Source organism: Falco cherrug, chromosome 2 (genome assembly GCF_023634085.1).
Source record: "Falco cherrug isolate bFalChe1 chromosome 2, bFalChe1.pri, whole genome shotgun sequence".
NCBI classification, from domain to species: Eukaryota; Metazoa; Chordata; class Aves; order Falconiformes; family Falconidae; genus Falco; species Falco cherrug.
In genome coordinates this window covers 17061052-17088829 of record NC_073698.1, presented here as the reverse complement: position 1 = coordinate 17088829, position 27778 = coordinate 17061052, and the positions used below count along the sequence as shown (strand labels likewise).

At 41.5% G+C, this 27778-nt stretch overlaps 1 protein-coding gene across 3 annotated transcripts in view; it reads right to left on the bottom strand.

Moving 5' to 3' along the window:
* The window catches only part of GRIA4 (glutamate ionotropic receptor AMPA type subunit 4), a 240671-nt gene extending 220293 nt beyond the window's left edge, over nucleotides 1-20378 (bottom strand). For all 3 annotated transcript variants that reach the window (XM_055703130.1, XM_055703131.1, XM_055703132.1), the window contains exons 1-2: nucleotides 20192-20378; nucleotides 18898-19056 (exon numbers count right to left, since the gene is read on the bottom strand). In XM_055703130.1, the coding sequence (XP_055559105.1) occupies nucleotides 18898-19056; nucleotides 20192-20279 (247 nt within the window). In that variant the 5' untranslated portion in view covers nucleotides 20280-20378. The remainder of the gene's footprint in view (nucleotides 1-18897; nucleotides 19057-20191) is intronic.
* Nucleotides 20379-27778: the final 7400 nt, after the last annotated feature.

The following is a 27778-nucleotide window of genomic DNA, read 5'->3' as shown; positions in this document are numbered from 1 at the left end:
GGCTCTCAAATTGTGCTCTGGATATCAAGAAACTAGTCAGGGAATTCAGTTCCTTCCAATCCTGCTGGTAACTGGTTCCTTGGCCTCAAACAAACATCTCACTTTTCCTTCCCCATGTGCGAAATATTTGTGCTTTAGCCTGAAAAACACTGAAATACTTTGAACACCTTGTTCATCTAAGCATTTAGAAGTATGCTTAACTTTATGCATGCACATAACTGCGATGACTTTCACTTGAATATGTTTTTGTGAAAAAGGATGAAAAACATTTCCTCTGAGATGGGTCTTGAAGAACAGTACTATCTGTATCCTGTTTTGAAAGCAGATGTATCATACAGCAATGAATACTTCCACTTGTAACTTTCAATGACAGAGGAGATAAATTATTTCTGAAAGTGCCCCCTTAAACTCTCAGAAATGGGGAACACGAACATGCCTTGAAATAATTATTGACACTGAACAGTTTATACCATTGATTTCCTTTCCTTCAACTTTTTGTGTATTTCCAGTTTTTAAGGTAACAGATCGATGGTGGTGAGAACAGTTAGAGAAATGTAGATTTCTCCCTTTGGTACATAGATGATGAAGTTGTCAGAAACTGGACCTATGTACCTAGAAGATGCTATTGAACATACAGAATATACAGCTGGGCACTGGATCATTCTGAAACAACCAGCTGTCCCAGAAACTATAAAAGAAGGGGGGTTGGGCTGGTTCTATTAGTTTTATAAACTAAAGTTGAAACAGAAGTTGATGGTTAAAGTCACTTCATGGAATTACTGGTTCTGTAATTGGGTGAATCCACATATGTGCTCCAGCAGAAACCCTTCTGATACTTTTTTCCAGACAAAATAAACTGCCTTTGACATATGGTGACTCAGGAGAAAAATTGAGCCCTATTTGTTAGAAAAGTGAGCAACAGCATCTCCTATTAGCTTTCCAGCCACTGGAGCAGTGGGTGTCCTCAGCACACCACTGGAAATCAGACCCCGAATGCCTGATGGTAAAAATGGGTAGCAAACAGCCCAGACTGCTTCTGTCCTCTGTGGCAGGAATGACGGGAAGCTCTCCTCACAGCCACTAGCTGATGAACTTTGCCTGGTTGGTGTTAAGAATTAGAGACCTTCCCTTTCACCTGCATGGACCACCTGTGATGGAGGACACCTGCCTTGCTCTGGACCTGTGCTCTGCTCATCTCTGCTGACCCATTACAGCACACTAGAAAGCAAATGCAACTCAAATTATCTTTTGTGTTTCCACACAAATTATGAAACATTCAGAAACTTAGTTAATGGATAATACTAACACCTCTGAAATTCCCATGTGAAAGACACTGAGGAAGCCAAAAGCTTCTTTTTTCTTCTTCTTTTTCTTCCATTTGGGGAAAAATATCAGCTGTGTAGAAAAGACTAAGGAATACTTCTGAACATCATTTTATAAGCTGGTGCTTTCACAGTAGGCAATGGGTTATCCGGATTCCACTGGGACTGAGGTATCTCATAACCTCTACTTCTTTGAACTGTTTTAAAATTACAAGAACCTTTTTCATTCAAAAATGCCCTCTTCCCACCCATTAATTATGTTCCCAACTACAGTGCATGACATAAGAGTGAGTAAAATAAGTCTTGGGCCTGGGGGCTTTTTAAGTTCCTCCATGGAGGTTCATGCTCCCCCAGGCCCTCCCAATGCCCAGGTGCAGGGGCTGGAGGGGGCCAAGGAGCCTCCTGGCCAAGCTCTGGTCCAGACAGTTGAAGAACCATCACGCTTAGAAGCACCATAACATATATCCGCCACTATAGCCTACACACATCTAGTACATCATATTAAATGCCATTTTCATGGTAAGTGTTCAAAGTCACCTCCACAAGAAAAAAAGGATGTTGCAAACAAACTCAGAATTTCCATTTTCCATTTCTCACTACATCTTTCATTTAAACTGATATTTTAAACTATGGACATATATATTGCACAGGTGCTATTTATTCACCTTTAGGTTAAAAGCATTCCCAGTTATAATAATTATCTCTAATGATACAAAATTAGGTACTCATTATTTTCTTATAGCTGATTACTCCTCTAAAGCCAGCTTGATGGTTAGGCAATAGTGTGCTCCACTATCTAGACTCAAGTTACAGCTATGTATGTGATACATTGCATATACATTAATTTTCTCACATGCTACTTTTAATTTAGCCTGGGAAAGACTTATTGAAGTAGATGATTATATGTTTACAAGAGAAAGACTTGTGAAAAGTTCATTACCTAAACATGGTTTTATGTCATTAAATCAATGACATACCATCTATCTTACCACCCAAACTGATAAGCCATTCCTGGAATAGTTGTCATGAAGTCAATTAAACATTTATTCAAATACAAATGGAAGGGGAATGGTTAAGTAGTATTTTATTCAATACAGCCAAAGTTTAAATGGGTGCTGTTAAACAATCACAGGAATATTTGCCACAGAACATAACAAAGCATTACGGCTGCTCCTCTAGGTTTTGTGTTCAGCAGTTCACATTGTACTTAAAGCTCAGTTTCAGATTTCTGAACATTGGTGATGGATGTACATTTGTCTATTTCCAGTCTCTCTTCCCGGAACAACTTTGAGTTCAAGCAATATAGCTGCAGCAAGACAAAATGGAGGAAAGAAAAATTCCACATTCTACTCCAGCATCTAGTATAAACACAGCATCTTCCATTTATCTTTCTTGCACTGCAAAGCCAGAGCTGTCTGTCTACCTCCTATTAACCTGCATTAATGAATCATAATATACTTGATAATTAAAATTTGGTGTTTATAATCCTGGCTATGCAATGGCATGATTTGTGATGCAAGCCTATCGCTCTGTGTTAAAAGCAAGGTATGCAGCTCTCCAGGTCTTCTGGCAGCATTTCAAGAAGTCTTGCTAGAAACAGTTAGCAGACATGCTCTCATGACATGCTCACAGTATATTAACCCTAAAGAGCAAGGAAAAAAACCCCACATAATTTCAAGGCATACAAACAAGCACTAGCTATTTTGCTTATTAAAAGGTCTGAAAGTTTCCCTTTGAAATCACCTATTTTTGGAGTCACTTATATTCTCCTTAGTGGTTACAATTGAGCTTTTAAGGACAGTACTTGCTGCAGTAAGCCTGAGGCTGGTATCAGTGTTTACAGTCTCCTACCCCTACAGAAGAACAACCGATGCGCTCTCCAGCCCCACTGCCCAGCCCCCTCCTCTGCAAGGACAGAGGTGGGCAGGCACCAGGCAACTTTTTGTCCAGACCCCAGCCCCAGGCAGCCAGCCACAGAGGTGGGCGCTGCTCTGCGTGGGCAGCAATGGCACAGGCTACAACTTAATGCAGGTTTGCTCCAATATTCCCAAACACCTGCAGCCCCCCATGGCTTTAGTACAATCCTACCAGCTTAACCACATTATCCTAAAACCAGCCCTGCCTGTTACCTGGGTGCACGCAAGTCCCCTCCTGAGGCTGATCTGGGCTGGGATGGCGGTGGCAGGGACACCAGTACCCCACAGAGAGGGGTACCACAAGCCCTGTACAGAAGCACTGCCACATCTTGGGATGCCAGTGAGGCAGCAGCTCCTCCACAGGTCACTGATGACCCACAAAAAAGCATTAATCCAACACAACACCCATCCCGGTGTGCCTCACTGAAATGGATAGTACAGCTTTGTTCGTGTTCACCCACTTTGGAGTTTGAATATTATTTTTTTAAAAGATTTGTAAGATTTATACAGGAGATGCTTGGTTTTGAATGTGAGATAAACCAAACCACAACAAAAAACCCAACAAAAAAGCAAAGCCATCATCCCAAGCATATCTGAAAGCCATTAATCTTGCTCACACCTGACTGCATCACTAAACCTCTTCTTACAAAGACATGAACATTAAAGAAGACAGTAATTTAAGACATTTTCTGATCCCACTATAGGAGGGCTCTCCTTCAGGTCACAGTTTGTCTATTTGACTAAAGATTGCCTTAGTAACAAATTAAAACAATAGCCACTGAATACAGCAGCCTTTCCGCTCACAAGAAAGCTCCTTGGTGTCATAGGTTTAGACTAAAGTTAGTTTCTTAGTCCTTAAAATGAAAATTAAGTAATTTTCACATTGTTTCAGTGAAAACATGACCTCAGCCTGAAGAAAGGCTTCCTCTAAGGACAAGTGCAGCAGAAACCTGGTTTTCATTTTTCACTCCTTCCCAGGAAATACTGTATCTCCTTGCCCACTTGTGTTCCATGTCCTTCTTTCAATTGCTGAGTACCAGAAGATACCATACTTGCAACAGATATTCACAGGAACATGGAAAACACAGACGGCAGGTATGACACCCCCCACCCAAAAAAGGAAATTATATAAAACATCCCTGATATCCATTCTGATTAAACAGTGCTGTTGACAGGTTCCCTTCATAAAGTTTGGTCAATGTGATGGCCCGAGAGGGAAGGGAGAAGGCAGGGTAACACCACATCGGCTGGCTCACCGAGACCTGACTCCACTTGTCTCCAGCTGCTCGTTCTCATTTTTCCAGGATGTCCCCATTACTGCCTAGCCCCAAGAGATCTGCTGTAACCTCTCGAGATCCAGAGCACACTGTAGGTAATACCATGGACAGCAACAGAGCAGCCAGAGGGGCAGAACAAACGGCTGAAGATCACTGTCACCCTGTGAGGATGTGCACTCGGACAGGGATGACTGGCCAAACTCCTCTGCAGCGCATGTGCACATCCTTAAATAGCGGAAAACAATAATTAAGTGTAAAGAGATAAGCAGAGCACCTAAAATACAGTTAAATATTCTAATTACTGCTCTGGGCCAAATTTCACTTTGGTTTTTGCAAATTCTGAAAATTGTCTGAAGTCTCTGAAATGTCTGTAGCTTCCACACCCTGTAAGGAAGAGCAGAGCACAGAGCCAAAGCTTTGCCCCAGGAATTTCCAGCTGCTCACCTTTTTTGTTCTCACACTCAAGTGCTCTAAATAAGAAACAGGATAAATATTATCACAGAGTTATTATTTCTGTCATAAATTTTAAGAACTACCTATATGAATAACTGTAAGTCAAAGTTCTTCAGGGACTGCCATAAATCCAAAAGCTGTCCAAGTGTTAGATTTAGTGTTTCAATCATTGAATTAGCTGAAAGAAGCATAAAAATGCATGTACAGAAGGACAGTTCACTGTTAGCTATACACATTTGAACAGATTTCTAGGCAACACTTTCAACCAGAAAGGAACAACAACTTGGTCCAAGTTATTTAACTCCCATCCATGCTTCCAATGGAGTTTCAGGATTAGCCCTGCCAGGCTGTGTGATGCCTCAAGTCTCTTAAAAGTCTCTTCCCAGAAAGCATCTCCTAAATGTTTACAGTTGGCAACAGAAAGCCAAAATAGAGTGTTTTAAAGGTATTTTAAGTGTTTTTTATGACTTTGTCTACATACACATGGAAGAAAACAAATACGGCGTTTTTACATTTGTCTGCCTCTGCAGCTCACCATCCCAAAATGCTGTAGCATTGCCTCAGCAACCTGTCCCTATCATCACAAACCTCCTCTTTTGGTGACAAAACACTGTCAACCAAGTATATAATTTGAGATGCAAGTAACAACCCTAAGAAAACAAACAGCTGGAGGAAACAAAATTAATCTGTTGCGCAAATTCTCTTGCAGATACGTGAGAGAAAGCCAGAGCACAGATATTAAGTCATAAATATGCACAGGATGCCCCAGAGGAGAAGGCAAGTCCCACCCTTGATTTGCCCCCTTTATAGTTTTGTTCATGTGGCAGAAGGAAGCGAGGATCAATGAGTGCCCTTCCCAGACAGGTGCTGTCCCGGGGTGGGGTGTAGGTGCAGGAGAAAATGGCCCCAGGAAGGCTGAGGTTGCCAGTCATTGTCCCTTCTGCTCTCCTCAGGTCCTTGTCACAGCCAAATGGAGATGGAAGTACCAGTGTACTTCTGGAGTGGCAGAAATGTAAAATACTCCTCTGCTGTGATCCTTTGGGACCACCGTCAGGTGTTACAACTTCCAGGGTATTAGATCAAAACACGTATCAGGGACAAAAACATCTTCTGTTTGGTCAAGATGACCACAGAGTAAGTGAGAAGTATTACAGCATAACCTCTGACATTTGCCTTCTCATACAATGAGGAATTGCTGGCTGCCTATAAAGGCATTTTACCCAGTGTGATACGGGGAACGGCCACATTCAGGCTGCCCTCCATGGAGGCCTACTGTGGATTACTGGCTGTACAGGTAACCAGAATTGTGGCACATCCTGGATTATAATTAGTCTGAGACATTATTTGCCCTCAAAGTCAACCATCAGGACAACCCCATTAACTGAGGTGACAAACACAGCTTTTTCAGTCACCCATGCCACAGATGCAGGGAGATAAGTCTGCTGTGCTTCTGTCTTCTGAAAGGTTTTGAATGCTTCCATCTCTGTTTGGACCTACTAAGAGAGGTTAGAAAAAGGGGCTGGCTCCCTCTAAAATCTGGAGTTGTTTTGTGTTTTGTATTCTTAATGTGGAAAGTTTCAGGCTGGGAAAAAAAAAAAAAAGAAAAAAGCATCTAGGATTTTAAATCACTTTGCTATTTTTGTCTTGGTGAAAAAACTATGCCACCAGTTTATTATGGTCACACACATCCTTAAGGAACTTATCATCATCACAGCACTAGCAACAGGTATAATGTTTTGAAAGATTGACATTGAAATTCATAATTTTAATTAAGTGTGGAGCACTTTTTTTGGGCCAGGAAAAGACCCTGAAGGATTTTATTTCAGTAGACAGAAACTGCTAACTTACTGTACCAATAATCCAACAGTCTGCAGACAATACTTTCACAGACAGGACCAGATAAGAAGGTAGCACATTATCTTAATGCACATCTTAAGAAACCAACAGGCTTAGAGCTACACCTGTGTGCTACATTTTTGGCTGCACATCTTCAGCTCTCACTAATGCTCCTAAAATCTACATGACATGCAGTCAAGAAAGGAAAACGCCTCATGTAAGCATGCTCCCTCTGAACTGGAAAGACTGCTCTTTAATGTTCTCCCGTCTTTCATAGCCATGCACAGGATAAAAACCTTCTTCATGCTGCTGATTCCCCTCATTCACATTCTCTTTCATGACTTTATTTGTGCAGTCAGTTGCTCACAGATGTGAATAGGAAGGTGGCAGTACAGCCCTGCTTGACCATGCCAAAGATTAGAGAGCAGGAAGGTGAGGCCATGGAGAGCAGTTTCTCAAGGTGATAGTGCTGGCAGGGGATATCCACACCTTTTGAAATGGGTAATGTCATGCTGGATCTCATTTTAATCTCACAAACACTATATAAGTGCAAGTAACTGCAATAATTATTATCCTATTATTGTAACTGCTCAAAGGATTTTCTGCTAGTCTCGCATTTAGCATAGCGTATGAAAGACTGACAAAGAAGATGTGATTAAGGTGTGAAGCCCTAGTGCCTGCCAGCTGCACTGAAGTGCAAAAGATTCCCATCATAAACACCAACTAAAAGAATGATTGGCTTTACAGGGCTTTCATCAGGAAATAAAAATACAGGAGTCCTTCAACATCTGTCAGAGACCCAAAGAAGAATGGAGAAAAGCAATCCAATTCATCTGTATAAACTGTCTTTTGTGGTACAACACAACCCCTTCCTTCCACTCACTCCCTTAAAATATTAAAGTATTGACCATGATGGAGTCTAAGGCAAGCTGAGGGGAGTAAGACAGAGATGGAAACAGGCACAGTTTTTCTGAGATTGTGTAAGGATGTAATTTCTTTTCTGTTCGTAACAAAGAAACAAGTATTTTATGCTCTGTCCCTTTCCTTCCTTTCCCTGCAGTAGTTAAGCTGATGATTATTTGTAATCAATACGTTATAGGAGGTAACAGCACATGATGAACACAGCAGCCACACCAGCCTGTCCCTAGGTGTGGGCAGGAAGGGGACAGACAACTCAGCCCCTGGGATGCCATCTGCTGCCTCCAGCGCATCAGCGCTTCCCCAGTGGTCCAGACCTCAGGAATCACCCTGTCCACTGCTTCCACTGGTGATGCATCTTGCAGACTGCTCCTATTTTTTCATGAAAAGCTGCGGCACATAACAGTGAAAAGCAGGGAGGGAGGGGAAGATAGCTGATAGAAAAGAACAGAATTTTCCCTCTGTCTCCCTGAACAGTATTTTTTAGTCTTATGCTCTTCCACATCTATTAACTCCTACTGTACTCCACTGGACATGTGGACTAGTCATTACTTCCCCCTCCATACTAAGTTTTCAGCTTAGCACAACCACATGTCCACCTTAAAGTTTTTCAAAGTCATGTCAGCTCACAGCAGGCGTAATCCCTAGTTCACAAGCATCAGCCACTTCCCTGCTCTGTTTTCAGCAGCAGATAATTCCCCATGCAGCAAGCAGTGCTGCACATCAGCCCTTCCTTGCTCTCAGAAACCTCCTTCCTCAACACTGAATAAAGCCGTTTCACAAATACACAGCTCCTGCTGTATCTTGAACCCCTTCTCCCACCCATCTGAGGGTGAAAGGAGGGCAAACAGCAACTTCAGGCACAAGGTCTCGAACTTGTTCCAACTCCTTACTCCAGGCAATCTGTCATATTTGAGCGCAAGGGTCCCTGAAGAACGGGGGCAGACTCACCTCCTACCCGGGCTCCAAATCATCACACACACCACCTGGCTGAACCTTGCCAGTGATATGCTGCATACACGCATTTACATTAACTGTGCCTGTTCTTTTTCCGAGTTAGCTATCTGAAAACACATTGTCATTTTCCAGCTGATATTAACAGATGTAAAATAAATCATTTAAGCAAACCATTTAACGGATGGAGTGGTAGTAAACAGAACGCTGCAAGTACAGCTATAATATACCATAATTAATTGCTGAGGTCTTGTGTTGCTACTTCTCCCTGTTTTAATCACTTATGGTATAAGGAAATAAAGGGCTTGTCCTTTTCTTCCTCTTTCCACATAGGCTTGCTATTCAGAATACTGCAACAGATCATCAAAGACAGCTATGGGAACACTTCTTGTACTCCTTTATTCAGGCTTTTGCTTTCTGCAAATATTCTTGTGCATTAAATCTCATTCATCATCATGTTTGTGTTCAGGCTGCCATCTCCTCCAACACACAATGGAGATGAAACCAGGGATTTGCAAAGCTAAATTCGTAACTCATGGTATCTTAAGCTAACAGCCCAAACCCTCCAGGTGAAAGCAGTAATAGATTCACATCCTCTGTGTCTCATAAAAAGTGAAATATGTGTAACATACATGACCATTAAGTTGTATTTGTAAGTAGACAATTCTGTGAATACAAGTAACGGGGATTACCACACATTTGTTAGCAAAAACATACCTAATGGTCTTTGAACATGTTTACTAAGCTTATATTGCTATTGCTTCAAACCACACTCCCCACTGTGGGGTAAGGGGATGTTCTTTCTTCGGAAAGGGAAAAAACCCACCATTTGTGTCCACTGGAAGCATTTTTCAAGGAACCTGAAAAAGGCCCCAGTAAGTCCTTACATGTCTTGCCATGGCACAAGCCTTGCTACTAAGGGTGTCCCACACTGTCCCTCTGAGCAGGCAAGACACGGTACCAGCCACCCAGAACAAACCTCAGGGGGGCTCTGGGAGCTGCACAACTGTGACAACTGGATGCAAATCATGCTGATTATGGTATCTCTCTAAATTAAAGATTAACAACAAACCCAGTAAGCATTTTTTTTTCTGCTTGCTTCTTGCTTACTCTGTACGACTCCTACATTCAACACAGATAAAGACAGTGATACATCCAAATGATGTGTTGCTACACGCCAGTTTACCTGTGATTCTTTCACAGGTAATTCAGCACTGGATTTATTTGGAAAAAAAATTATAGGTTCACTAAAGAAATTAATTGAGGCTGGCTGACTAGCATTTTGTTCGTCAGACCGGGTGATCAAAATGGTTCCATCCAGCCTAAGAACACTATACTCTGCGAACAATGTTACACGCTACCCACTTTCCCGTTTATTTTGGTGACCTTTACTTTTTCTTCTTTGAAGCACTGATACTTACAGCCATGAGACAACATTTCATCCCCCAGACTGCTTTCCTATCTTTCCTGTATCATCTGTAAAGACTTATAACCTGGATCACTTCCATATGGCATTACTCCTGACCTGCCAGCCACGCACTTTCACAGGGCACATGCAACCCTGCAACAGATGCAGATGTATGTCCTCTTATCCCCTTTTCCTTGGACATTTGCTTGTGCCTCCAGACAGAAATTGCAATTCTTATCAATATTATAATGGATCACTTACGGTATTACCCCATTGCTTTTACCACCTGAGAGAAGCACTGAATAAGGATACTGATATATGAAAAAAAAAAAAAAAAAGAAAAAATCTGAGAAAGAAAAAACCCCGACCAGCTCTCAACTGGAGGCCACACAAACAGCTAGACAGAGAGAAAGTGTTACCAGGGTGTGCAAACAGCCTCAAGAGCCAGCTTCTTACCTGGCTTGTGCCTTCTACTTGGAGAAGTGAGAAACACTCCCGAGTCAGCCAAGAGCATATGACTATTGATTTTCAAAGGAAATTATCCTCCCAGATGCAGTGGTTTTGAAAAGTCCATTCTTAAACACTCTTCTCACTTTAAATGGATGGAAACGACGAAGGCTGGAGGCTGTTATTAGCAAGCCCCATCAGGACAGAACCACACAGAAAACCTGAAGGAAATCACGAATACGAGGTCCTACACGACTCTGCTGAGACTGTGGGTCTATAAAGTCCTGTTCATTTTTCCTCCATCAACTTAGATGAGGAAACAAAGGATTAAGTGTACTGATGTGCATGTGCTTTTTAAAAAATATTATAGCTTTTTACTCCTGCATTTTACATGAATGTATATGGGCTTGATAAAGTGTTTTTCACTTATACTCAATAATGTTTTCCAGACCTAAAGACAACACCATCCAGACCCATAGCTCACATTAATATTCCTGATGTACAGTAGCAATATTTCACGCTACTAGTTAAAGTAGAGCTGGAAGCTTTCGCAAAGAAAAACGCTGTTTTGTACTCTTCTTGCTCTACAAGAATTTCCTCTCTTGCCTCTGTCTCTACCTTGAATATATATTACAGAAATCATTTTACCCACTGAGAAAACAGATCTGAACCTGACACTGAAACAAAAAAAGCCACATGGTATCAGTAAAATCTTTAACAAAAATAAATGAAGTGTAACACATAACTGTGAAAGAAATTAGCAAAACCAGAATATTTTGTACAATAATTCCCAATTATTTTGGATAATGATTTCTAATAGTAACATATGCACCGCCTTTTGCACTACAATGTGAAAATGTAAATTCCATATCCATTTAGAAATGGATCTGAAAATTGAGGGAAACAAAGCATAAAAGTCTTAATTCTTTTCAGCAATTAACTCTCAGTACCTGTGAAGTTTCCTAAAACACCCGTTTGATGGATATTCATTGCACATACCTGAATTGTATGACAAGGTGATGTGCAAATAAAAATGAAGTTCAAATTTTATGGGTTTAAGAGAGTACTCTGCAAATACATCATAAAAGCAACTGGAAGAGCGTGCATGCAGAAATGGCACCAAATCTATCCCACAGAGGGTCAAACTGTTATGAATAGTTAGAAGCTGGTATGTTTTAAAATCAGCCTCCAAAATGTGTTTAAAGCCTTTCCCCACAAAGAATCTAATAAATAAGCTGCTGAAAACTTTAACTGCTTTTTGTTTCTCTTGTGCTTTATTTGTATTTACGGAAAAAAAAACCTGCAGCCACACTCATGTTGTCCATGACTTTACAATATAGAAAGCTACTGCACAAGACTGCATTTTTCAGGAGCAATGGCTGCATATAAATACAACACCAAAACAGCTTGTGGAACATAAGAAAACAGTATCCCAAATGACATTCTTTTAAAATAGCCAATTATGTACCAGGGGTCCAATTTCTAGACTTTACACTTTTTTTTAAATAACAGGAGTTAAGCAACTTAATACTTTTAAAAATTTGAGCTACAAGATGAAGGAATGAGAACCTGTTCGCCTCGCAAAAGAAGCTGTTTCCTACTGATCCTTCATTGTAACAGGTCCAAGTCTGCAATCCTTGCTCAGGTACAGCTCCTATTTAAATCACCGACAGGTCTGGGGGAAAAACTGCAGACCAAGTGCCAATATTTGCACTGGAATTTGTTAATGTTAGCATAGCTGGACAAAACCCCCCAGAACAGCAGGTTGTTAATAAGTATCCAGGTATTCCCCCCATGAGTCCAAAATAAAGCTCATGTATGATCAGCTTCCGAGGAACCTGAAGAAGAGGAAGGATGGGATGGGTCTTTACAGTGCATTGCCAAGACAAAGGTGATGGGTATGTGACACTCTGGTTCCATTTTCTTACCAGAAACCCAAGAAACAGTTGAAATTACTTGAACAAGTCAAGCAGATGCTTCATCAAGACTATGGGGAAAAGAACAGGGAAGAAACAATGTCCTCACAAGGAAGTAACACTACTGAGACAAGACAGTTGACACATTATCACACAGAGACAGATTTTCCGAAGTGCTCAGCAGTAAACTGTTCCCACCAGGAAAGCAGGTGCTGCTGAGTACTCTGGAAAATACTAGAACATCTCTCAGTGCCAAAATGTAAGACAGCCTATTTGAACATGGGTGTCTGAAAACAGACATGGCTGATACCGAATTTTTAATAGTACCCAACCATAACTGCATTGAAAAACAACTGAATCCATATCAGCACTGTTAAAAGCCAGTGAGATCCTTAAAATAAAAATAAAAAACAAAACAAAATAAAAAAAAAAAAAGTTATGTAAGAACCCAAACTAGATAGAGGAAGATAATAAAACTAAGAAAATGGCTAAAAGTAAAACAGCACCAAAACTTCCAAGAAAGATGCTGTGATCAGGTACTTCTGAGCAAGCTTATTTTCCCAAATTCAGAAGAACAATTCTTGATGTACACAGGAATAATTTATCTAGTTTGACTTGGTGTTCCAACACGTAACTTCAGTATAGATACACCCACCTAAGTTGCAAAAGCAGTCTTGGTGCTGTACTAGGTCAAAAGCTTGGCCTCAAGCCAACTACCTAGACAAATGGAATTCTAGAGAGAAGTCCAATTTTTCCATTTAATTACACTGATTCTTCACTTCTGCACTAGCACAAATTTCACCTCCTTTTACTCAGTTGTATATTAAGGAATAAGAACTATGAGGAAAAATTATTTGGTCCAACACATTTAAATCCAAAGAACTTCACCTGCTCACAATCTGAATTTACACAACTCACAGTAGGATCTAAACCCGTTAAGAAATCAAAACAGACGTCTTCCTCTCTCATGAACAAGCAAGTCTCAAAACAATCAAGACTTAAAAATGAAATGCATGAGCTATTTTGACTAACATGCAAACTTAGATTACAATGATAAAGCTGAAGTTAATCAATTTAATTTACTTGTTACAGTGCTTTGTCCTACACAAGTACTGCACTGCATTGGCTCCTGCAGGAGGAATGAAGGAGCACAGTCCTTGTTATTAATATTCTCAAATGAAGATTCAATTATTTCTGTAGCCTATAATAAAGCTCTTGAGTTTACAGTTTCAGCCAGTCCAGTAATGTGCTAGGACAAAAATCCTGGTTTATGCCAGGGAAATGCATGTTCTGAATTTTCACTGAAGAATTCTGACTATATTTCAGCAAAGGCCCATCATTTATTTTCCCAACAATAACCTTGAAAATTAAAACCAGACTCTGATGGATTGGAGCTATTGATGATTTTCTCTCTGCTGTACAGCTATTTACAAGTATCACATTTAGAGCCATGAAACTCTTCGAATACAGATCTGTTTATATCTTAAGAATATACAGAATCCTTCTTACAGCAAATGACACCCAAGTACACACATAATCTTTGACTCAATCGGCAAGTGCTAATAATAGAAATTTTAAGGACTTGTTTTCAATAATTGGAGTCTAGCTTGAGATAAACTCCATGTATTAAAGCAAAACACTCACCTCAAATGGTTGTGGGGTTTGTGGGTTTTTTTTAATCAATCCTATTTTAGAAGGGTACAATTTAATCCAGTTCCATTTTTTTTAGCAAACTGGCACACTATTTGCTTTTGCAGCTCAAACCTGACCGTATGGTACGCCTTTATGGTAACTCTCAATATACTCCAAACTGCATCCTTGGGAATACTGTACTGCTCTTGACAGGAAAATACCATTCAGCTGTATGAAACCTCACTTTCTAAATAAAGAACACCATGGTTTCAAATGGCACTGATTATTAAACTAAGGTTGCACTCCTATTGCTAAATTGAGTTGTAATTATGAAGCAGAATTAATAACCAAATTTAATGAAAATCCCATTACGATGCAGCTTAACAAATCAAAGCTGAAACTGCTGTAAGTAAAATGACAGATAGTCACAATATAAAGGCAATACTACATTTAAGTCTATTTCCTCAGCTTTCTCAGAAGAAAAGTTAACTCCAAAATGCCATTGCCTCTCCCCCTACTACCAAGCACAAACCTAGAGACAGACCCACAGAGAGAGCAAAGTGACGAGGGAGGTTCCTGTCTGGCCTCAGGGCTGCATTTGACCTTGGTGGATCTCACCCAGGAACTGCATTCATACTGGTGAGGCAGAATCAGGCCCTCCAATGTCAGGTCATCAATCCTGCATTAGTCCAGAGGGTACGAAAGTCAAAGAGACTACTCTTGGGAAAAGAGGGAAGTTATTCCAAGATAAAAGATTTTTAATTCCAGTGGGTTTTTCTTCTTCTGATCCATGTAGTATATCATAAAGAAAGTTGTATTTTTGGGGGGTTGCATCTACTGGGATTAAAATATTGAATTGTGCCACAGATGAAACAAGAGAAATGTCTGATCTACCCCAAATTATTAGGAATTGCCCCAATACTTATTAGGAATATATTCATCCCAGAATACACATGAAGTCAAGCAGACTCAAAGGGAAAAGCTTTACTTTTACTATGAAACACTGATGAAAGACTTGAACCAATTTCTTTTTTCCCCTCCATTTAGCCTACTCCTGTACAAGAACTGCAATACTGGTAATACATTAAGGATTTTTGAAACTTCAACAGAAGAATTCTTAACCACAAGATAAGAGCTGGAAGGCAGATGGTTCTTTGCAAAATTATAGAGCTACCTCTCAAAAGTATGCAAGCAGGTTTAATGTTGACTGCATTGCTGAGATACAGTAATGTAATATAGATGGTGCGCGGAGAGAAGAAAATTATTTTGAATTCAGGTAAAGAATAAATACATATAATCCTCTCCAAAAATCAGTGCATTGCTCCAACATCTGAATTCAAGCTGAAGGTAGATTTCTAATCACAGGAATTTCCTGCTTATAAGGTGCAAACCAATGTATGCTAATAGTCAAACGTTTCAGCTCTGGTGTATTGTGTTCTGATGAGTAAGAATCTTGTACTATTCATGTTTTGCAATAATTTCAGCTCTCTGTCAGTAAGAGAGATTCTCTGAATAATGTATGTAGTGCAAAAGAAATGAACAGAGTTTAAATAAAACATGCAAATGGGAAGGGGAAAGAAAGCGGACTACCTCCAAACTGATATAGATCAGATCAATTTTGCTAACCTGAAACAGAGTCTATCTGCTTAAGCAACCTGCTTCAGATGCATTCATAATCAGAATAAAAATACCAATGTTCTGGGCCTGTTAAAAAAAAAAAAAAAAAAAAAAAGGGCATATATAACCATTAGAAGATAGACACTAAATTGAATACACAAAATTATACTAGTTCCAAAAGTACTCCTCAGTGAATATTTGGATACATGTTTTTATTGAGTGAAAAGAAAAGAATATGCAAGTCTTTCCAGCGTTGCAGTGCGTTACCTGCTAATATGCATAATCCTTTGAAATAGTCCATTTACTGTCCCTAACACATGCGGTGGGCCAGGCCCTGAATCTTCACAAGTAACCTCTGCAGCAGAGGGAAACAGAAATAGAGGCAACTGGTCATGTCTCAGAGCTTTACGCTTGAACTCACATGAATATTCATTGCAGTCCAGCAGCTCCAAGGCTTTTGTACTGTATATTTGGGGACGTGTGCGCCGAGTGATTTCTACACAAATAGCAAGATCCAAAGCCGCTGTTTCACAGCAGTTCAGCAAAGAGTTATCATTTCATATTGCCGTGAAATCACTTAATTCAGAGCTGATGGTGGGGGTTCTTTAATTAGGTTAGAAAATCTCACACATCTGCGCTTCAGAAGCCTCTGTCAAGCCAGCAAATTCAATCACATGGAAGCCGGTGTCCTCCAGCTATCAGACAATTGATTTTTGCAGGATTCTGCTCATATTTAGCTTAAGGGACATGTGATATGTTCATTCAGTTGACAGTCAGTTTGCCTACATTTCATTATGAGAAGATTTGTTGTTTAAAAAATATTCTTCAGTATTAAAATGTTTAAAAAAAGAAGCAGCAGTCAGAAAATCGGCTCAAGACTGCAAAACGTGAAGCAAACACAAACTTAAACTAATACAAAAATACATGTTGGTTTAAGTGGGAAGTACAGACCTAAATAAGGCCTGTAGGATTAGGCCTATTTAATACAGGCACATACAGAATTATATGAACATACAGTTTTACTTTCCCCCTCTTTCTTTGCCTCACCTCATACTGTAAAGATTCATCATCAGAGTCATTAAACTCTTTGGAACTGAACCCGGGTTTAGTTAAAAACAAACAAACAAACAAACAAAAAACACCAAGAAACACACACAAACGATCAGGTTATGAATCACTATCTCTATAAATGGCAGCAAACATAAGGTAACAGGTCTTCCTCAGTTAGAACAATGCAAGGTAAACATAACCTAAGGTGGCTGCAATGAGAGAGGAGAATCTGCTGCAAATAGTCTAAAATGAGGAAAGTTTTGAGCAAACCCTTTTTACATCTATGGTGTTAGCCTGACATAAAGAAGTGGTTCAATTTTAGACAATTTTAAATTTATGCAAATCAGAATTAATTCACTAATGCTGGAACGGAAATACTGTGCAATACCCTTAATCCAAAAAGTAACAATAGCCTCGGAAATTATTTGGCAGAACTGGATGCGTAGGCAGAATCTAAAATAATTGACTTCACCTAAAATTACTGATTTCAATATACAACAATTTTAGTCCCCTCCTCTTTCACTAAAAATGAAAGTTTAAAAAAGCTACTGTGTCATTTGTCTTCATGGAATATATAATCAGTGCCTGCAAAAGTTAACGTGCATTGTAGTATTTTCTGAATGAACTGCACCTGCATAGATCTGATTCCTTCCAGTTTCAAAGCACCTTTTGAAATGTTTTCTCCTTATGGAATTTGGTAATGATTTTCATGCTAACACAACTAATACATTACTTAATATAGAATTCACACTTAATGAGACATCAATCTTTCCTGTATAAATGAATGGAGCCATTTTGGCAGCTCAGAAGCTTTTCCTGTTAAATAAGGTGGCAAGGTCATCTGAAACTTGAAGTACCAAAGACTTGTAGAATAAATTATACATGGGAGCTGCACAGTACATTGGATGTTTACATATTAAAAGTGCCACAGAGATGGTTGTGAGAAAGTGGAGAGAAACATGGTACGTATTTTAAAGGCACAATGAACACTGAGACCTTCAGTATGTTTCTATTTTAAACTTGCTCAGCGATGTGGCTCAGGGTGTCTACTTCCACAGGCAATTCACTCTTGAATGAAAAGGAGGGATTTGAAAACTTAAAAGCCACAGAGGAGAGGCCTATAGAGTCCTGAAACATGACCACCAAAGTAGTAATACTACCACAGTCTTCAGCTTTGCCACACTAGCTCCCACTGTCTTACATAATAACATGAATTCCTTTTCATAAGACAGACATACATGAAGATAAATAGAAATAATGCTTTGCTACTCTCAGAGATTAAGCAATATCCAACATGTGTTCTAACCACTGCTAAAGACCTGAGGTGATTTAAACATAGGAAGTTCGGCTAATTATACTTTGGTTTGTGTGTTGGTTTTTTTTAAAAAAGTAAATGTTATCTCATTTGGTAAGGGCATTTATTTTTCTGCTTTCCTCTCATGGTGTGTGTTTGCAGGTGTGTGTGTGTATAAAATATATAGTGGGAAGAGAATATTTGTTCCAGTTGAGGTGGTCTGTGAAATCAAGTAGATCAGATACTAACTTGATTTGGCACCAATATATGGATGCATAGAGACATATCCACAGGATGTATGCATTACGAGATGATAAGAGACATTTACAACCTAGAATATAAGAGCAGGGCTGCCTCAAGTGACATCACCAGATCAACTGCAGCGTCAACCAACTCAGATATATTATCCTGCACACCACTGCTTCCCTGTCTCCTTTCCAGCCATTAGAAAAGCATTTGTAAGCACAAATATTATCGTACATTTTCAAATACATGCAAGACACGCCACACGCAAAAGCAAACAAGAGTAACTGTGGGGTTTATGAACTGAGCGAGACATTCATAATTTTTCTTTACAACAACAAAATTCATCTCCATAGAAACCAGGAAGCAAGAAACTACAGTAATAACACTAAAGTAAATGTCACATCAGGTTAGTCAGCAGAAGGCAGGAGAAGGGATTTTGCTCCAGTTAGAAACTATCAAGGATTGCTGCCCCTTTTGCATTTCTGCAAACAGTGTCTATACTGAAGACAGACTTACTGATGTGTTTGCAATGCAAGGTAATGATGTGGTTTCCAGTTATTTCCAGTGCAATTTACGTGTAAGGTGGTCAGATCAATGGCATGTTTACTTACAGGCATTTGTTACAGCGAAGCTGTTAGCTGTTTCAATGTTGTCTACATGAGGAACCAAATTAAAAGGTGCTTCGGATGCATTGGGGCTGGTGTTATGAAGAAAAATTGCTAATCGAAAAGCAGTATATTCCTGATCTGTGTTCCTGATGAAGAGACCACCTACAAAAAAGCAGGAAAAAAAAGCAAAAAAAACAAAGGAAGCAGGGTGAATTATTTGCAAGCTACTTACTATCTTGTAACAGCAACTGTCTCCCAACGCTCACAGTATGGCAAGTCCTGAGACTTTAATGGATAAGGAACTATTCATATTCATAATCACAACCGCTGCCTTTAAATCACTGTCCTCAATCGATTTTAACCTCCCCCTGATGCATTCATGCTTCTTTTCCGACTTCTCAGTTTCCAGCCTTCATACATAAAGACCCAGATTTGTCATGATTACAGTGACCTTTTAAAGTGTTTAGCCTCCATCTCCCTGATACCGAACACACTGGTAAATCAGCTACTCAACAGCCTCTTACGTTAAGTGGCGGGCTGATTAAAGGGAACGATGCTTTCTGGATTAAAAAAAAAAAAAAAAAAAAAAAGAAAATACCAAGTCAGTGTAGGATAATCTGCACTGAACGGGAATATAATGAACTTTGCTCCTCTGCAGCCATGTGCAGGCAGGGAGCAGCTCAGCTTTATTAGCAGCATCTTTACAAGTCCACGAGAAATGATGCAGTGATGGAGCTGAGCTGGAAAGCATTCAGATAGCTGCGTCCCATCCGAAACACGTCCGAAGGGAGGGAAGCACGAGGCTACGGGAAAGGGGTGAGGATGGGGCACTGGACTACAGGGACAGACCTACAAAATCCTAAACTTTCCAACTACGAGAAGGAAAAAAGCAGTGTTGCCTTTTACCCCCACCCCTGCCAGTTACCGCAACCTCGAGTGCACATAACTCGCCATCCCTCTGGGAGCCAGAGAGAAGCTGGGGGTGTCGGAGGGGGCTGAGGCAGCCAAGGGGCATCAGACCCGAGCCTCTTCCTCCCCTACCGACCCTGCACTCCCTGGAGCTGGAACGAGTTCTGCAAAAGACAAGCACCCTCCCTGCCGCACGCGAATGCACGCACACACACATATACACACACACACACACCCCGGCACACATACACAAATACACGCGGATTTTTCGTGAAGGCAGGGAGATGGGATGGTGTCGGTGGAGAAATCTGCAAACGCCTTCAGAAGCCTCCTTTCAAACTCACTTTGAACCCCTGGACACACGCACACAGCCCAATGCAGCGCTTACCTATTTGCACACTGCTAGGAAAAGCTCCCATTGCTAGTCCCCAAAAGCCAGAAAACAACAAGACAAGCTGTCTGCAAATTATCCTCATCTTCTCTTTTGCCTCTCTGTCTCGCCTTCTCCCGCTCGCTCGCTAGATGCTGCTCAGAGAGGCATTGAGGACGAGGTGGCTACAAACAAAAAGCAAGAATTAAAAAAAAAAAAAAAAAAAAAAAAAAAAGGAAGGAGGAGAAAAAGAGAGATTTCCTCCTTTCTTTTTCTTTTTTCTTTTCTTTTTTTTTTTTCTTTTCTTTTTTTGTTTGGTTTTAGTATCTGTTTGCTATTCTCTCCCGCTCGCTCTCTGCCTCTCTCGCGGTCGCCGCTGCCGTTTCAGCAAGCCATCCCGCCGCGCCGGATTTTTCCCGCAGTCTCCATCGCCGGGGAGCGGTTTCTGTCCGGCTGCAAATGTTGCACATGCAGAAGATGGTGGTGAGTTTGGCGGCGGGGGGGAGCGTCTAGTGGCGGCGCGGCGCGGCGCGGGCGGACATGCGCCGTGCGCCCCCCCGCCACCTGCACCGCCGCGGGCGGGGGGCCGGCGCGCGCGTCCGGCTCCGCGCCGCCCCGCGGACCCGCCCGCGGACCCGCCGCGCACTGCAGCGCCGGCGGTCGCGGCCAGGGTGAAAGGGCCGGTGGTTTTGCTTGCGTTTTGGTTTGGGGTGGGTGTTTTGGGTTTTTTTGTTGGTTTTTTTTTTCTGCCGCTCGCACATCGGCGGGCGCGCAGCGGCGCGGAAGTTTGTGCGGCGGGCTTAGGGCGAGAGGGGCCAGGCGAGGTCAGTGCCCCGGGCTCTGCGCGGGAGGCGCGGCCGCTGCAGCCCGTCGCTCGCGCTATTAAGTACCAATTATTATTAATGAAGGTGGCAGGGCGTATGTGCGTGTGCTGAGCTGCTGCGGAGCTGGGGGACGCGGCTGGGCGGGCCTGGCACCCCCCGCCCCCGGGGGGCGCTCCGACTGACGGGCAGGGCGGGGGGCTCCGCGCCCCGCGCGCTCCGCTCCGCTCGGCTCGGCACGGGAGGAGCGGGACCCCCTCCGCGCTGCCGGGGTTTGCGGCAGAGGATGGAGCAGAGGGACGCGAGCAGGGAAGCCAGCGCTGAGCGCTGGTGGGCACTCATGCCAAAAGGAGAGAGAGCGAGTGAAAACTTCGCTGCCCCTATGCCGATGCCTTTTCTCTTTGGTTTTTTTTTTTCTTTTTTCCCTTTTTTTTTTTAGGTGGAAAAAAAATGGATTATTTTTGTGCCTAGACCCTTTTTGGTACCTTCGGATTTCTATTTCCAAGCCTTGGAAGATCCCCAGCGCAGCTGCCAGAAGTCTGGGGATATTGCAGTTAATAATTAAAAAATATATATAATAAATGGTAGGTAATGAAATCATCCAACAGTAGCTGTATGTCAGAGAAGGGAGCTTCTAGTTTTTCGTGTGGCTTTGCAGAGAGAATTCTGTCAGTCACAGGGAATGATTTGAGCTCCAATAACTTAATTTTAAAATGTTAATTGGTAACATGAAAGAATATTGAATTTTAAGGTGAACTTTTTGGCTCTGTGTTCAAACACACACATTTGCTCCAAGGCCACAGTTTTGCCTGCTTTCACTCGGGTTTACTTTCTTAGTTTATTACTGCATCCCGTGTCCCCATCCTCTCCTGTTTTGGGGTGAAAGACACCCCCTTTACTTGCTGCAGAGGGTGACAGTGATTTCTGAAACATGATTGTGAGCTTCTTGGCATCAACCACATACCTGGAAGAGCAAGCAAAGCACACTGAAAGCAGATAGATAGATATAAAAATAAAAATTAATCTGCATGGGCATGTGCAATGGTGTGTATAACTGTGTGTGTTTGGGAGACTCTGGAGTTCCTGTAAATAAATTACTCCTTGAGAGATTTCTTGGCAGATCAATGGCAAATGGACTTCACCTGCATTTCAGAATACTCATTCCTTTATTTTTCAGTAAGTCTTCTGCTTCCCTTTACTTTCCCTCCACGTATTCCCATCATTCCTCTGAATCTGCAGGCTTGTGCTTCCCATTATTTACCCATGCCTTTTTGTGACCTCTGCTTTTGCTTTTGTTTGTCTTTCTTTTCTTCTTCCTTGCCTTGCCTCCTTATCTCCCTAAATTCTCCCCACAATTTGGTTCCTCCTTTCTTCCATCCTTTACCATTTAAGTTTTTTACTTCGTAAATCCAAGTAAAAAGTAATGACAATGGAAGAATATTTCCATTCCACAATGGCTGGCTGGTTCTTCACCACTAGGAGTAAGTGAACTTGGAAACGGGTAAAATGTTTAGTTAATTTGATGACACATACTCATGTGAATTCATGCCAAATATATGTATAAGATTAGGATTTTAGACATATGTCCATTATAGTGGCACAGCAAGTTACTGCCTACTGACTGAGCTGAGGAATAAGCTTTGGTCTTTTTCAAATATAATGGTAGCATGTTAATTTAAATTTAATTTGAGAGTCCACAAGAAACCATGTCATGCAGTGGTCTAATCTGATCTGACCAAGAGTCTCACCCAGCAGTTCCTACATCAAGTCTGTAATTTCTTCGGAGTTTGAACATGCATTTCAGTGAAACATCCAATCTTGATTTAAAGACTTCAAGAGACAGGAAATCCATCACTTTCCTGGGTGAGTTTCTCCAGTTCTTACCTCTCTAATTTGTTAAAACCTGCATTTGTCTTACCTTGGTTTCTGAGGTTGACTATCAGATGTACCCAGTATTCCCTGTAATGGTATCACTCGGTGCTTTTCCCAGAAATAATCCCATCCTCTACTTGATACTCCCCTGCTCAGACATCTCAGGATCATTTCTGCAGCTATGGAAAGCGGAGGCAAGAAGTGGGAAGAGGCCGCAATATCAATTGTTTAAAAGGCACAAGAGTAAAAGAAAAGAGTTGCAGTGTCAAAGGGGAAAAAATCCCACTTTGCTAAGTTTTGAGAAGTGAATGGCAGATGATGGGGTAATTAATAGCAAATTATATCTTACAGAAAAACCAGAACAGGAAAAGTAATATTAAATTTGGAAGGGAAGAAAGGTAAGAAAAGATTTTAGTTTCAGTGCTGTTCTGGTGGGTTAACCTCGTCTGACTGCTGGGTGCCCACCGAGCTGTTCTCTCACTCCCAACAGGACAATGGGAGAAAATAAGATGAAAAAGCTCATGGGTCATGATAAAGATGGGGAGATCCCTCACCAATTACTATCCCAGGAAAACCAGGCTCAACTTAGGGAAAATTTATTTGATTTATTGATAATTAAGGATAGAGTAGGATGGTGAGAAACAAAAACAAAACTATCAACAACACACACACACACACACCCCTCTTACCAGGCTAAACTTCACACCTTCTTTCACGACTCTTCTCCCTCCTCCCCTCCTGCAGTGCAGGAGGATGAGGAATGGGAGTTCTGGTCGTCTCTGCTGCTCCTTTCTCCTTATGCTTTTCCCCTGCTCCAGCGTGGGTCCTTACCATGGGGTACTTTCAGGAACAGACTACTCCAGCGTAGGCTTTCCATGGGCTGCAGTTCCTGACAAAACCTGCTCCTGCGTGGGCTCGTCTCCGCAGGACACAGCTCCTGCCAGAAACCTGCTCCAGCACGGGCACTCCACACAGGCTGCAGCTTCCTTCAGGCATCTCCACCTGCTGCAGTGTGCAGTTGTTCACAGGCTGTGATGTTAGTATCTGCTCCACCATGGTCTTCTGCATGGGCTGCAGGGGAAACTCTGCTGCAGTACTTGGAGCACCCTTCCCCTCCTTCTCCACTGACCTGGGTGTCTGCAGAGCTGTTTGTTTCCTGTTTTTCTCAATCCTCTCTCGCGCAGCTTATGTGAGCGTTATTTACCCTTTCTTAAAGGGGTTATCACGGAGGCACCACCAGCATCACTTGATGGGCTCACCTTTGGGCAGCAATGGGTCTGTTTTGGAGCCAGATGAAATGCTCTGTCCCAGACAGTGGCAGCTACTGGTGTCCTCACAGACAGACGCCACCCTTGCAGTGCCCCCCCTGTCCTTGCCACATAAACCCCATACAGCTGTACACTGCCAAGCAAGAGGAGACTGGCGGGAGAGGTTTTGTGTTTTCCTGGTGGCTGCTGGAGAGGTGCTGCATGAATGCACTTCTGAACTGGGGTCCCTGCCCTCCCCTCAGCCCAGTTCCTCTCAGGCAGACTGTGACGGTTGTGGTAGGTGATGATGTGAAGGAGGGACAGATCTCCAAGTTCCGCAAAGAATTATTGTAGAAATTAAGAAAATTCTGAAAAATATTTTATGGAATGTATAAGGTGTATGGTGGGGATAGACTAGAGGGGGTCTGCAGAGAGACTGCTGGTTGTTGGTGCCGAATGCCTGCTTTGCCTTAGGGCATGTAACAGCTGCTGTTGGTCTTGCCTGGAGGCCACTGCTACAGAAGACTTTAGAGCAGCAGCTAAGAGGCTGACTATCTGCTGCAGCACCTGAATGAATCCTACTGCAGAAGATGCATTAATATAATGTTTTTTCCCTCTGGCAAGGATCGGAAACCTTTGGCTATTTTCTTGATCAGATAGTCTTGTGCTTGGACTAAATGCATTTATGAAAAGAGCCTGCAGGAACAGGAGGAATATGAGAAGATCTGTGCTAGAGAAGAAATGAAGACTGTGTGTTAGCGAGGAGGAAAGAAACTGCAGGGAAGATACCAGGGGCATTCACCTTACAGGAATCCCAGAGGAAAAGCCGGAGATGAAGGAGACAGACACTGTGCACTGTGGACATAGTTTGTGATGCATTTGTAGCGATAAATATCCACATGCTGAAGTAGCAACTTCGATTCATATTTATATGTTCTTGCATCCAAGATGCAAATCCCAGCTACAAAACCTATTAAAAAGGCATGTCATTATGTGTCTGGAGACATGTAACACTGCAAGGGAGAAGAGGACTTGACTGAGAAAGGGGGAAAGTGAAGCTGTGCTTGCTAATTACCAAGGATAGCTGAAGACAATTGAGTACAGAGTTTGCAGGTGCACCAGGGCAGTGACAGCATGAGACAACACCCTGACCCTGGCTTGTGTGCCAGTGCTACTAAATGAGCTCCTTCAGAGTAGTCCAATGTCTGCGCCACAAAGGCTCCCCATGGCACAACCATCTGGGCACAAAGTTGCATCCCAAAACTGGATTCAGCATTTAGTCTTGCTTCAGGTGCAGTTCTCATTGCAGCTTTCACTGTGTGGTCACTGAAAGTGCTTCAGCAATAAATACATGATGGAAAAAAACAATTGACTCAACACCCTGTCCTTTCTTAGTCCTTTCTTGCCTTATGAAAGGCTGTAGCTCACATATCTGTCAGATAGATCCATTAGACTGTAAACTCTGGGACAAGGCTATGTCTTTTGTGAAGTGCTTAGCACTTCTGGGCAATAAAAAGTAAATAAAATACAAACCATTTATGTAGAATCTTTTACACTCCACCCTTTGGCATGGTTTCACATCACCTTTTGAAGTGATACCAGCAGTACTGGCCAGATTAGCAGTGCACCAGAGCAAGATACAGTGTCCTTTCAATAGCAGAACTCATTTTCAGGAAATCGCTTTATAGTGTTTTCTCGCATTTTCATTCTTACTGACTTATTTTTCATTCATCTAAATTTTGGGGTAGACAGAACAGGCAATTATTTATTTTTAATAGTACTTCTCATTAAGAGTATTACATTGATACTGAAACAACTGTAAGACAATGCACGTGTCTTTGAATTTGTTCATCCACTGGTCCCACTCCTTTCCACCATGCTGTATGCTAAGATCATTCTTTACAAACTTAACAACCTTAAGAAATTAAAGTGATATGGTAAGAGACCTTGACCATGAAAGGAGAGGTTGTTGTGGTCATCCTGCAGAGAGCAGAAAATCCTGATTATACTTTAAATCATGCTGATACCAGTTAGGATTATTTCAGTTTGAGAAAAATGTCATAACACTGATACAATTAAGAACTGCCATATTAAGTTAGACTTAATATCCATTTAGAACAGTATCCTATGTCTAACATTAACTGATAGAGGTTTATTAGGGAAGAGTATGACAAGCTGAGCAGTCCATTATTTAAACTTGAAGGGACTTTGGAGATGTTCTTCCTTGCTGAGTGTTCTCAACCGCTGACAGCCAGGGCCTTAAGGTTTATAAACTGAAGATTTCATAGAGATCTTTGTTTTGAAGAGTTGCCTACAGTTGTTATTTCCATATATTTACTTCCAGTGTCCACAGCATCCTATGCAAATAAGCTTTATAATCCCATTCTAAGAAAGTAGTTTATTTGTTTTATTTTAAACCTTATTTTATATTGACCATTCCCTGGCACTCCTCTAAGAAAAAAAGAGGTCAAAATTGCTTACCATGCCATATCACCCATAGTTTTGTGTACATTCATAATAACACCCTTCAGTAACCTTTTCAGTCACCTCCATCTACTCGGTGCTTCTGTATTCTATAGTCTATACTATGTATCAGTCCTCCTTGCCGCTATTCTCTCTGCTGCTTCTTAGGGCTTTCTGAAAGATAGGACACACTTTTTCAGGTGTAAAACTGGTTTCTCTTTTACTCATTTCCTTTCCTAATCATTCCTGAAATGACATTTCCTTCTGAGCATGCAGACAGTGTTTTCAGGAAACTATCCACAAAGACTTCAAGATCTCTTTCCTGAATGATAACATCTAATTGAGAGCTATTTAGAGCTATACACACATTGTGTATATATAGTTAAGGTTATTTTTCCCATGTGCACCGCTTTGCATTTTTTTGATATGGAATTTCATCTGCCATTTTATTGCTCAAACAATTAGTATTGTCAGATTCTTCTGCAGTATTTCCCAGACAGCTTAGGTCTCTGAGAATTGATACAAGAGCAAAATTGGAATCTATGCCCTTTAAATTCGATCTCATCTTCGTTACATTTTTAATGGTGTAATAGGTTTCTTCTGACCCAGATTTATAACCTGGGCTGCATCATGGGATGTACCTGTGAAAGTATAAGTTTGAAGCAATGTTTCTTTCCTAAGCACAGCTTATTGCAGTAGTAAATGCCAGACAATTCTGAAGGATGGGGCAATTTCCTCATCAGTTAGAGGTGTGTGTGTGGGGAAAATGCACCAACTTAAATGCACTGCACCTGAGCCCATCTGGTCCTGTTTATACAGAGAAAAAATACCAACTTTTGCTAATGCTGGCTTCTGCCCATCAGTTATAACCATTCCTGAATTTGAAGTGAATTTGAAGCTTGTCTTCTAGGTACTGTGAGAGTTAGACCAACTGTCAGTATGTTTACATGAAATAGTGTTTAAAATAAGTGTACTTCATTCCCATTTTTATACTTACTCATTCGAGTACTTTTCTAAAGTAGCAAAGGAAGGGTTCCCCTGGGTATATTTGAGATGTCTGGCTGGTAATCACCCACACTGCTGAGTCTGGCCAGCTGGTCATTCCTTGAAAGGGAGGGTACAGGTTAAGAAGGGCTAATCACCCAGAAGTCCCTCTACTATGGACTGGAGGCATGCGTATGTGCTTTCTGAATCCCGCACTA